This window comes from Haematobia irritans, chromosome 2 (genome assembly GCF_050003625.1).
Source record: "Haematobia irritans isolate KBUSLIRL chromosome 2, ASM5000362v1, whole genome shotgun sequence".
In the NCBI taxonomy this organism is placed as follows: domain Eukaryota; kingdom Metazoa; phylum Arthropoda; class Insecta; order Diptera; family Muscidae; genus Haematobia; species Haematobia irritans.
In genome coordinates, this window is record NC_134398.1 from 204,143,380 (window position 1) to 204,156,864 (window position 13,485).

The 13,485-nt window shown below is 29.6% G+C and overlaps 3 protein-coding genes across 6 annotated transcripts in view; 2 read left to right on the plus strand and 1 right to left on the minus strand.

Moving 5' to 3' along the window:
• Positions 1-13,485, plus strand: part of qtc (GRIP domain-containing protein quick-to-court) — a 372,167-nt gene that overhangs the window by 147,726 nt on the left and 210,956 nt on the right. The window lies entirely within an intron of this gene.
• Positions 1,171-7,392, plus strand: LOC142226975 (reticulocalbin-2). Of its 3 annotated transcripts, none has more exons than XM_075297255.1 (4): positions 1,171-1,302; positions 1,797-2,451; positions 2,512-2,659; positions 6,435-7,392. In XM_075297255.1, the coding sequence occupies exons 2-4, from the start codon at positions 2,247-2,249 to the stop codon at positions 7,090-7,092; spliced, it is 1,011 nt and encodes a 336-aa protein (XP_075153370.1). In that variant the 5' UTR covers positions 1,171-1,302; positions 1,797-2,246; the 3' UTR covers positions 7,093-7,392. The 3 variants fall into 3 exon arrangements, with proteins under 3 accessions (XP_075153370.1, XP_075153371.1, XP_075153372.1); XM_075297256.1 differs by having other exon boundaries at positions 1,203-1,302; positions 1,777-2,451; XM_075297257.1 differs by having other exon boundaries at positions 1,213-1,230.
• Positions 11,585-13,485, minus strand: part of vkg (Collagen alpha-1(IV) chain viking) — a 67,984-nt gene continuing 66,083 nt past the window's right edge. For both annotated transcript variants that reach the window (XM_075297262.1, XM_075297263.1), the window contains exons 9-10: positions 12,628-12,851; positions 11,585-12,548 (exon numbers count right to left, since the gene is read on the minus strand). In XM_075297262.1, the coding sequence (XP_075153377.1) occupies positions 12,197-12,548; positions 12,628-12,851 (576 nt within the window). In that variant the 3' untranslated portion in view covers positions 11,585-12,196. The remainder of the gene's footprint in view (positions 12,549-12,627; positions 12,852-13,485) is intronic.

Consider the following 13,485-nt stretch of genomic DNA (forward strand, 5'->3'; position numbering starts at 1 on the left):
TAAGAGAGAAGTTCACCAATGTGGTATCATAGACAATAGATTCATATAGATGTCCCACACCTCTCTTCAAAAACAAAGTGTCAGTTCCAAAAATTAATTTTCTGACATTTCGTTTTGTTTTTTTTCGTTAAGAGAGATTCTTTTGTATTCGTTGTCCATTCACAATAAATTTTTTATGAGGAGTTTTTTATTACAGAACACCCTGTTGTGTTAAAAAGAGTACCAAAAATCTCTCAATTCTCTTGATTTTCTTCGTTTATTCTTAATCTTCGGAACTGTCAAACTTAGTTTGACACCCATGGGACATCTATATGAATCTATTGTCTATGTGTGGTATCACAATGGACTGAATAGTCTAAGTGAGCCTGATACATCCAATCGATACGACAATTCGTTGATGACAAAATAATCGGTAAATGTGTTATCGATCCCATAAACATGCAGCAGTATCGATGAGGCCTTCGGACTTAACTTATATATGGCCAATATATGGGATATGTTCGACAATTTGCAAGGCGCATTATTGGTGAAATCGTTTGTTTCATAACAAATGGAAGAAAACATCAAAAATCTGCGTATAAAGGACAAAACAATGATTCTTGAAATAATCCACATATGATAAATGACAAATTTGTTTGATAAATTACAAAACACTTCTCCACTAGTTTTCAATGGAAGTGGAATTTTTTGAAGTTTTTCCACAATTCTGATTTAGATTTATATATTTCTACAAATTCAAACCAGAATTCGAATCCAGCATTAATTCCATTACAGAAATGCTTACTTTTATTATGAAAAAACTTTGTTTTTGATAATGTTGGGCGAACATCCTCTTACACCTAAAGATTTGTGCCACCCAACCAGAAAAAATCAAAGTTGTTTTGATTTTATGCCAACATTTACGCGCAATACGCGAACATGACCTTATACGAGCCATACACCTGCATTTTTTGCTTTTGTTCTTCCTTTTTAATTAAAAGGAAGGTTGTTTTTGTTGCTGCTTCTGTTAATGTTTTGCATGCTTTCATCATATTTGTTCGTACAATGTAAGGGCACGACATAACACAAAATGAATCCGCGAACCAATGTCATAGAGTTATATGCCCATGTAAGGTCCACTTTATGAATTGAATATTGTGATATGGCACCACTGATCGAATAGTTATCGATAAGTACGAATTTTTACTATCGAATGAGAGCAAACAACAACAAAACACCCCCCCAAGGATTGTGAGTTTATTTATTAAAATTATCAAATTATCACATGAAAGATAAATTCTTTGAAAAAAGAGTTAGTGATAGGTAAGATGTGTATTTAGGTGTAAAACGGAAGGTATTTTTGAGAGATAACCAGTTTGAAACAAGTTCAAAAATATCCTAAATGCTACTTATGTTGTTTTGTTTAAGTATCACTTGAATACAATGGGACATTATTTTTTTACAAATGCCAATATTAGTTTTTTTGGTTTTGTTTACATTACTCTTCAAAGAATAGATGTGCATAAAAAATAATATAGAGGCCAAAAACCTAAGGTCACAAAAGTTCATCTTGTGGCGGCATAGAATAACCTAAAGTAGATAAAGCCCCCAAGCAAACACGCGGCCATTGAAACTTGACGTGGAATATCCATCCGACAATGTAAACTATAAAATGTTAAACAAAATAAACAAAACGAGAACCCGGCATCCACAGCATACAACACAACGCACACACACATTTCTCACCACAGACATCGTCATCATCGACAAGAAGAAAATCATTTCACTAAAGTAAAGTCTTTAAATTTTCATTTCAGTCTAGCCAAACTATTCTACTGGTCAACACAAGACCCCACAAAAGCGGTTGTAAGAGAAGATTGCCCGTTTAGAAGAAGAACACAAGAACTAGAATTGCTATTGAATTGCTTGTGAACAACGACATCATATTTATTGATGACATCAAAAAGAAACGAATGAATCGAAATTGTACAACCAATAAAATATTATGAAAAGGAGCATTCGAAACAGCTGTGAGCGTGTGCCCATTAAAGACAAGAAAGTGAATTGCAAATAGGGCGAAATATATTTCAGCAATTTTAATTATAACGAATAAATAGAAAACAGATTGCCTTACTAAATGCCAAACATTATATGAAAGGAAAGAACATTTATTCAAGTGGCTGTAGAAAAATAAAACTTTGAAAACTTCTGCAATAACCATTGCTAATTGACTATAATAAATTATTACGATAAATATTTAAAAGAAAATGTCCAGATTTTTCTTAATGCTATGCTGTACAGCTTTCGTCCTTGTGGTGAGCACTATGCCAGCATATGCTGGTGTAGCTCCTCACAAACATGAAAAGCATACTAGTAAAGAAAGACTAAAAGATGGAGTATATCAGGCCCGCGACGCCCATCATCATGAAAACGGGGAACACAATGTTGAATTTGATCATGAGGCCATTATAGGTATGTAAGAAATCTTAATAAAGTCATTCGCATAAACTTATCAAAAAATTCCCTTCATAGGTAATGTCAAGGAAGCCCAGGAATTTGATACTCTTTCACCAGAAGAATCAAAAAAACGTTTGGCAATATTAATACGTTTAATGGATTTGAATAATGATCAGTACATTGATCGTCATGAGCTGAAAGCCTGGATTTTAAGGTCTTTTAAGTGAGTTGTTGTATTTGTGTTCTAATAACGTGCGCTTCTATCCATTCAGCTTGCATAGAAACATATTTCTATTCTATTTTCGATGAGATCTTTAAACAAGCGGCTTATTAACATATCCACGTATGTATGTATGTGACACATTTTTTTACCACATACATATATTACCTACTGCTGAAGCTGTTAACAATATATTTCGAATCATTTATCGGAGATGGTGGTGTATGGGACAAGAAACGAAATTAACATAAATTTTGTAATATTCCGTTTCGGTCGTGAATAAGTAGGCAGGGAGGCTGTGAAAAGGTCAAATAACTTTTAAATGTGGAAAAGTGTGCCTATTGCGTTACCTATGCTTAATATTTAATTTTTCTTTGTCCGTGCATATATTAATCGCTCTTTTGGAATTATTTTTTTTTGTATATTTGCATATACAAACAAAAAAATTATAAGCCCCTTCTGAGAATAGGATTTCATATTCATGTACCAGAAAGAAACCCATTTTTAATGTAAATTTTTCTTTATGGGAACAATTATTTTAACTTAAAAACAATTAGTAGATTGTGAAGTTAAATCTGATCAGAGACGGGCCATTTAAATTCTTCAAAATGTTCTATCCTGAAAACTTTTCTCGTTAATGGCTTTATTCAATCGAGAAAAATATAGACCCGTGATTCCATTCATGTACATCGCGCCGTGTGATCAAAGAACGTTTTTATGTTTTGAACGATGAATCACTTCTTTCGGTGTGATTATTAATTGGTTAAACAATAGACTTTTTGAAAACTAGGAAGAGTGTATTTTTTATATCTTATATAGGCGCTATAGCAAATTAATGGAACGAAAATGAAACTAGCAAACTCGGCTAACTCCGTTCAGTCGGAATCATTGGTATTCCAAGTTCCAAGACTAAAAATATCATGTAGCGAAAGTGATTGTTAGAATTTTAAAACAGTAGGCTCTCAAATTGTTCTAGCAAAAACACATGCCCTTTGCATTACGCAGAAAATGCCGTAGTGCAAACAACGAGTATGTATACAAAGGTACCGTTAGAAATTTACAGATAAACAGGTTTTGTGTTCTAAATACCTTATAAATTAATTTCGTAGATGTGAATAACGATGTGCATGTGGTTTCGATCGGACATCATGACAACACAGCAAAAACTATTTGGTGGTGTGTAGGGTGACCTATTGACATTTTAAAATCTGTTACTTTTTTGTTTATGAATATAAGTAAATAATTCAAAAGCAAAAGTTTCATATTTTGTTAAGATCTTTATAATGGGCACCATAAGGGTATACGAAGCGAAATAAAAAAATTAAAAATCAAATTTGACGTCGGAGTCAAAAATGACCAATGCACGAAATATAGCCCCTGATCAACCACGAACAACGATATGCATTTCTTTTATATCGGACTTCAAATGACGACACAGCACAATAAATTGTATTTCGGAGGGTCGTAGGGTGCACGGAAAAAAAGTTTTGGTGTTCTGAAATTGTCTTCGAATATGCTACAAAACTGGGGGGTGACCGCATCAACTTTTTTTCGTGACCCTATCTAGTGTACATCATTAATCTTAGCGGCAAGATTTGCTCGTTGACCAAGCATCTGATAATTCTCACTAATGTTTGGAAAAAATTTTTCAATAAAAGCCAATTGGAAGTCTACAAATCGGCAAAAGTCTTTGATTAGAGTAATTAATCCAGATGTCGCATCAACTGGGACTTTTCCATATCCAACAGCTAACAATTGTTTGGAATATTGTGCAGCACTTTCATATTTCTGAAGTTGAACTCTCATATTAGTGGTTAGCGATAATGTTTTTACGTTATTCCATAAAGGTGATGCCTTCAGGCAAGCATTCAATTCATCTGCAGGCGTTCCACGGGGATTTCTTATGTGCCATTGTGCACTCATCCCAAATAATGAGCTTGCATTGCATCAACAATTTTCCCATTGCACTGGATCGGAAAATATTGCATGTTGCAGTATCAATTGTGTTTAAATTAAGCATAGAATGTGCAGTACGACCGCCGTCTAAATGAGTCGCCGCTATTCCAGATGAAGCTAGTGCCAAAACTATGTCACATCTTGATCGAATAGTGACCAAAATCAATAAAATGAAAATTTTTACCTGTTCCTCCAGGTGCGTCCAGGAAGAATAGACCACCAGTATTATTGTCCACCGCTTGCATTAATGTATCGTCTACTTGTTCGTATACGATATTGCAGCTCTCGGATTAATTCTTGGTTGAATGCATCGTGCATTGATCGATTTGGCGCAATCATTTCTACTTCAAACAATCGCTTGTTTGCAATAGTCAAGCATTGCAGCTCTCGATGTAATTCTTGGTTGAATGCATCGTGCATCGATCGATTGGGCGCAATCATTTCTACTTCAAACGTAGCTTGTTTGCAATAGTTAAACATTGATCCTCAATCAGAATACTTCATTGTAAATTTCATCGGTTATTTGGATTTCAGGATTATTCGTTTGAATGCTCAAGCGATGCAAGATTTCTATAGAATATTTTATCAATTTTTTTGTCAAAGCTTTATTTCTTGGTTGAATGCATCGTGCATTGATCGATTTGGCGCAATCATTTCTACTTCAAACAATCGCTTGTTTGCAATAGTCAAGCATTGCAGCTCTCGATGTAATTCTTGGTTGAATGCATCGTGCATCGATCGATTGGGCGCAATCATTTCTACTTCAAACGTAGCTTGTTTGCAATAGTTAAACATTGATCCTCAATCAGAATCCTTCATTGTAAATTTCATCGGTTATTTGGATTTCAGGATTATTCGTTTGAATGCTCAAGCGATGCAAGATTTCTATAGAATATTTTATCAATTTTTTTGTCAAAGCTTTATTTCTATAGAAAATTTGTGAAGTACCTCTTAGATGGAGAGGAATACGTGGCGAATCTACCAAATAGTAAAAAATCTACCATATTTGGTAGAATTCTACCAACTGTGGCAACTGTGCCTATAATACCTCTAGATTTTGAATTTCAGGTTAATCGGATAAAAATTGCGGCATCTAGATACCCAAGGTTCCAAATCGAGATGATCGGTTTTTATGAGGGCTATATCAAAACAGGGTTCATATAGCCACCAATTAATTTTAATTTGTTCTATTTTTAGACAGAATCTCAGCCAAATTTCAGCACGATTGCTTCATTATTGAAGGTTGTAGCGTGATTACATGATTATATCGTCTTAGAATTTCTACCTGATCAAGAATATATATACTTTATAGCGTTGGAAATATATATTCCCTTGTTTTACAAACTTATTATACCCCCATCATCATTCTTTGGTGGTGTTTATAAAAAGGTTTTATAGCAGAGTAACTGCATTTCGGTGAAGTTATATTTTGAAAAATCTACCAAAACACCAAGAATTCTACCAATCTACCAAACAGTAAACAATCTAACAGTTTTGGTAGAATTTTACGCACTGTTGCAACTGAATATATTGACAGGACTTCTGTAATCAATGAAAAGTTCTCCCATTCCTATTTAAATTACTCTCCGAACAAATCTTAAACTAAAACATCTTAACATGCTTGTGTCAATTAGAAATGTGACTAAACCATTGTTTTTTTTTTTTTTTTTAATCTAAATCATCATCAATTCTAAATCATACACTGTAAAAAAAACTATTATTTAAAATAACCAAAATATTTTGTAATTTCTGCTAATAATATGCTTGTTTTGTCATGCTATTAAACCAATATCTATTGTCATACATTAACTACATTTATCAGAAAACTAGCCGAAGAGGAAGCAGCCGATCGTTTTGAAGAAATTGACCAGGATGGCGATGATCAAGTCACATGGAAAGAATATCTACAAGATGTTTATGCAATGGAAGATGAAAATTTCAAAAAAGAATTAATTGATTTCGATAGCTATGATGAGGAACAGAAAATGATTAAAGATGATAAGGAAATGTTCCAAGCCGCAGATTTAAATAACGATGGTATGCTGAATTCTGATGAGTTTGTTCTCTTCCAAAATCCCGAAGAACATCCACAAATGTTACCGCTGGTTTTGGAACATACAATGCGCGACAAGGATACAAATCGTGATGGTAAAATTGATTTTAAGGAATTTGTTGGCGAAACAGCCGAACATCATGACAAAGAATGGCTAATAAGTGAAAAGGAACATTTCGATAAGGACTTTGATACAAATGGCGATGGCGTATTATCGGGTAATGAAGTACTTAGCTGGGTGGTGCCAAGTAATGATGTTGTGGCCAACGATGAGGTAGATCATCTTTTTGTATCGACCGATGAAGATCATGATGATCGTTTATCGTTTTTGGAAATTCTAAATAACTATGATACATTTGTGGGTAGCGAAGCAACGGATTATGGTGATCATTTGCAAAACATCCATCATTTGGCTGATGAATTGTAAAAAATTTTATGCTCTTACCATCATGACAAAGAAAGAATATCCGAAGGAGCAGATTCTATAAATACGTATCATGTTTATTTTGATATGGAGTTTATTTTTGTGTTAAGCTTCGAATTTTCGAATTTTTTTACATACTTATTATGTCTCCCAAAAAAACGATACCTCATCTCCTATATACTTATCTATAAGTTGAATGTGCTATATTTAATTTTTTTTATTTACGATTTATTTTTATTTAATTTATATTTTATTTTACAAAATATGGAAATAAAAACACGCGTTTTTTATCATAACAAGAAATACTATATAGTTTTTATTGATGAGAAAGGAAGACATAGGAAATTTTATAAAGAATGGGGGCCTAATCCATACACCCTACGCACAAGTAATTTCTACGGCATAAAGGACCCGATCCACATGCCTCAGTTTTCCGGGTAGCGTTCTGAAAGGTCTGTATTTTATTTCACTTTATTTTTATTTATACTGCACGGAACGCTGTAATATGAAAGCCAGGCACGGGTGCCACGCGAGCCAAAAATAATCTACCAAAATTCGGAGAACATTTTACCACAAAACTACCAAGCAAAAAATCTTATTTTCCTAACGGCCATTTTCATGTAGCTCCGTTAGGCTTTAACTGTCAGTTACCAGAATGTAAATTGCAAATATCTTTTCTCCTGTTAACTTTAACTGAAAAATTTCTAGCAGTTAAGCTCCAAACTGGCATATAGAATGTATAGACAAGATGATAGATATGTCCATAGATCGGTTTAAAAATTAGTTAGCTAACGTAGCACTAACGGAGCTTCATGAAAATGGGGGTAAATTGTATTTCTATATAAAATTTTATTTCTATAGAAATAAAATTTTGAAAAAATTTTCTATAGAAATAAAATTTTGAAAAAATTTTCTATAGAAAAAAAAAATTGACAAAATTTTCTATAGAAATAAAATTTTGACAAAAATTTCTATAGAAATAAAATTTTGACAAAATTTTCTATAGAAATAAAATTTTGACAAAATTTTCTATAGAAATAAAATTTTGACAAAATTTTCTATAGAAATAAAATTTCGACAAAATTTTCTATAGAAATAAAATTTTTGTTTTAATTCTGAAACGTGCGTCCATCCAACCATCTTGCAGTCTATAGGGCTTTGCCCAAATAAATTTGATAAACATTCTTTTCCTCTGTTGGTTAAGCTACTCTTGTAGTTTAGTCCACACAATGGTTTTAAAGCTGAGATCAAAACAATAGAAATAAAATTTTGACAAAATTTTCTATAGAAATAAAATTTTGTCAAAATTTTCTATAGAAATACAATTTTGACAAAATTTTCTATAGATATAAAATATTGACAACATTTTCTATAAGAATAAAATTTTGAGAAAATTTTCTATAGAAATAAAATTTTGAGAAAATTTTCTATAGAAATAAAATTTTGACAAAAATTTTGACAAAATTTTCTATAGAAATAAAATTTTGACAAAATTTTCTATAGAAATAAAATTTTGACAAAATTTTCTACAGAAATAAAATTTTGACAATATTTTCTATAGAAATAAAATTTATACAAAATTTTCTATAGAAATGAAATTTTGACAAAATTTTCTATAGAAATGAAATGTTGACAAAATTTTCTATAGAAATAAAATTTTGACAAAATTTTCTATAGAAATAAAATTTTGACAAAATTTTCTATCGAAACCAAAATTTTTACAAAATTTTCTATAGAAATAAAATTTTGACAATATTGTCTATAGAAATAAAATTTTGACAAAATTTTCTACAGAAATAAAATTTTGATAAAATTTTCTATAAAAATAACATTTTGACAAAATTTTCTATAGAAATAAAATTTTGACATTTTCCATAGAAATAAAATTTTGACAAAATTTTCTATAGAAATAGACGTTTGAGAAAATTTTCTGTAGAAAGAAAACTTTGACAAAATTTTCTATAGAAATGAAATTTTGACAAAATTTTCTATAGAAATGAAATTTTTTATAGAAATAAAATTTTGACAACATTTTTCATAGAAATAAAATTATGACAAAATTTTCAATAGAAATAAAATTTTGATCAAATTTTCTATAGAAATAAAATTTTGATCAAATTTTCTATAGAAATAAAATTTTGATCAAATTTTCTATAGAAATAAAATTTTGACAAATTTTTTTATAAAAATTAAAATTTAACAAAATTTTCTATAGAAATAAAATTTTGACAAAATTTTCTATAGAAATAAAATTTTGACAAAATATTCTATAGAAATAAAATTTTGACAAAATTTCCTATAGAAATAAAATTTTGACAAAATTTTCTATAGAAATGAAATGTTGACAAAATTTTCTATAGAAATGAAATGTTGACAAAATTTTCTATAGAAATAAAATTTTGACAAAATTTTCTATAGAAATGAAATTTTGACAAAATATTCTATAGAAATAAAATTTTGACAATATTGTCTATAGAAATAAAATTTTGACAAAATTTTCTACAGAAATAAAATTGTGACAAATTTTTCTATAAAAATAAAATTTTGACAAAATTTTCTATAGAAATAAAATTTTGACAAAATTTTTTATAGAAATAAAATTTTGACATTTTCTATAGAAATAAAATTTTGACAAGATTTTCTATAGAAATAAAATTTTGACAACATTTTCTATAGAAATAAAATTTTGACAACATTTTCTATAGAAATAAAATTCTAACAAAATTTTCTATAGAAATAAAATTTTAACAAAATTTTCTATAGAAATAAAAATTTGAAAAAATTTTATTGAAGATAAAATTTGAACCAAATTTACTCCAGAAATAAAAGTTTGAGAAAATGTACTATATAGAAATAAAATTTTGACAAAATAATTTTTTTTCTTTGATAGTTTTCGGGTAAAATTTGCTTCAAATTTTGGTAGATTATTTTTGGCTCGAGTGGCAACCTTGTACAGGTTACATTCATGCAACTCGTTTCGTTGGTGGGCCTAGAGCTAAGCAAAAGGACAAAATTTCTATAGAAAATACAATTTTGACAAGATTTTCTATAGAAATAAAATTTTGACAACATTTTCTATAGAAATAAAATTTTGACAAAATTTTCTATAGAAATAGAAATTTGAGAAAATTTTCTATAGAAATAAAATTTTGACAAAATTTTCAATAAAAACAAATTATTGACAGCACTTTCAATAGAAATTACATTTTGACAACATTTTCTATAGAAATAACATTTTGACAAAATTTTCTATAGAAATAAAATATTGAAAAAATTTTCTATAGAAATAAAATGTTGACAAAAATTTCTATAGAATTAAATTTTGACAAAATTTTCAATAAAAACAAATTATTGACAGCACTTTCAATAGAAATTACATTTTGACAACATTTTCTATAGAAATAACATTTTGACAAAATTTTCTATAGAAATAATATATTGACAAAATTTTCTATAGAAATAAAATATTGAAAACATTTTCTATAGAAATTAAAATTTTGACAAAATTTTCTATAGAAATAAAATGTTGACAAAAATTTCTATAAAAAAAAATTTTGACCAAATTTTCTATAGAAATAAAATTTTGACAAAATTTTCTATAGAATTAAATTTTGACAAAATTTTCTATAAAGATATAATTTTAACAACATTTTCTATAGAAATTAAATTTTGACAAAATCTTCTATAGAAATAAAATTTTGACAACATTTTTTATAGAAATAAAATTGTGACCAAATTTTCTATAGAAATAAAATTTTGACAAAATTTTCTATAGAATTAAATTTTGACAAAATTTTCTATAAATATATAATTTTAACAACATTTTCTATAGAAATAAAATTTTGACAAAATCTTCTATAGAAATAAAATTTTGACAAAAATTTTTATAGAAATATAATTTTGACAAAAATTTCTATAAAGATATAATGTTAACAACATTTTCTATAGAAATAAAATGTTGACAAAATTTTCTATAGAAATAAAATTTTGACAAAATTTTCTATAGAAATAAAATTTTGACAAAATTTTCTATAGAAATAAAATTTTGACAAAATTTTCTATAGAAATAAAATTTTGACAAAATTTTCTATAGAAAAAAAATTTTGGCAAAATTTTCTATAGAAATAAGATTTTGACAAAATTTTCTACAGAAATAAAATTTTGACAAAAGTTTCTATAGAAATAAAAGTTTGAGAAAATGTACTATATAGAAATAAAATTTTGACAAAATAAATTTTTTTCTTTGATAGTTTTCGGGTAAAATTTGCTTCAAATTTTGGTAGATTATTTTTGGCTCGAGTGGCAACCTTGTGCAGGTTACATTCATGCAACTCGTTTCGTTGGCGGGCCTAGAGCTATGCAAAAGGAGATCCTATTGCTCAAATGTAGTTGTTGGTTGTTGTTTAAATCAATGTAAAAAGATTTTCACATCAAAAATATAGTCGTTTGAATTGGTAACATTTCGTGTTATCATTTATTCCCCAGAAATTAATACTTTTAAATTTTAATTGATTTATTATCATATTTATTTATTTTTAATGGGGTTGCAAAAAAATACACCGTATAAAATATTTCCAATATTTTATAACTTAAGCTATATTTAAATTTTTTGGTTTTTGTTTAACAATTTCTATAAAAGGATTACCATGTGAATTTTAGTATTTCTTATTAATATATACACACAACACAGGATTTAGAAAGATGGTGAAGACATCTCCAGGGGTAAAGGGAAGCGGCAGTGTAAATGTTTGAAAAAAAAAGAAACTCGTTGAAGGGTGTTGATAATTAGCAGGACTTTTGTTTTAAAGTTTAATTTGGGCTTTATTAATTTTAAAGCATTCGTTTATATTTTTTTATTAATTATATTAGATTATAAGTTGTAAAAAAAATAATGGCACTTTTTATTAGAAATGGCAGATTTGTTATTATATTTTTGTTCGTTAAGGAATAGTACACTGGGAAGGGGAATTTGGATTTCTTATTTTATATATCTTCGACTTAATTTGGGATATTTTTCTTGGGGGAGTTTTAATTAAAGGCTACTTAATAGTTACAGAAATTTACGAACAAATGTTTTTGTAGAGAAATTTAAAAATCTGGAAATAGCCTAGGGGGCTGTGGTATCGGCTCTTGGATAGCGACTACGATTGGGATTTACCCGACCATAACCACTATAGGGTCGTCTATTGATGCCCTGTGTACGACTGGGATATGATGAAGGAGGCTGTTGTTGATAGTTCGGTTGTTGTTGGTATGTCGGCTGTTGTTGGAATGCCGGCTGTTGTTGTTGATATGTCGACTGTTGATGATATGACGACTGTTGTTGTTGTTGATATGAAGGACGATTTTGTGGTGCTGGTATCTCAGCTTCATAGCCACGTCTAAATGCTGTCGCCGATGAATCGAATGTATGGGAACGTGTGATGAAGGAATTATTGCGGCGACGACATACAGAACATCTGTAAAATGAAACGAAATAATTTTCATATTACAATTCAGAGAATTTAGTTTTTCTATGAACTTTTCATTGAAACTCACCTGCTAATCTTGCTGGTCTGATCCTTCTTCAAAGTTTGTGATTGTGGCATTTGCCACATTTCATGTTCTTCGATTACAGCCAACCAGAATGAGGTAACTGGATCGTATAAGTTACATTTACCTTGACCATGGCATTCGATAATGGGTTGGGCTCGGAATTGTTCCAAACAGGAACCAGGTGATACAAGATTTTGGCCTAAACCACCAGTGTTATCGGTTGTTGTCTGAGAGAAAAGGGAAAGATTAGTAAGACATAATGTTTATGCTACTAAATTTTCATATTTCTGGTCAGATTCGAATGCTCAAAATGAAACAGGTTCCTAGAGTTTGTTCTTCTCATATAGTACCCAAAAGGATCATGGATCCGAGCGAACATTCCATAGCAAGAACTATTATGGACACCAGTGACTGCGCATGACTACTCTCCACACAGAAAAAACTTCCACCAAAATATTTCCAATTAAATTTTTAATTTATTTTTCGAAAATTTTAAATTAAATATTTAATTGATTCATAATTAAAACAAAAATCAATCACAGAAATTAATAGTACCAATTAATTTTTTAATTGGATTAATTAATTTTTTTAGACCATAGGCGTATCTTGAGCACGCGACAGAGCCACTTCTCACTTCATTTTGACCACACAATAAATTTTCAGTTTGCGGCACGCCATTGAGATGGACATTTCGTTATAACCCTTTTTTGGAGAGCAAAGTAAAGTCTAAAATAATCCAGTACGGAAGACCAATTGTCCTGGCATAGACTATGAATAGTGGCCAATGGTGGTCATATCGAGGACAAAACTTATACGGTATTTTGAATTGTTACATTTCGTATTAGCTACCTTGTATATATT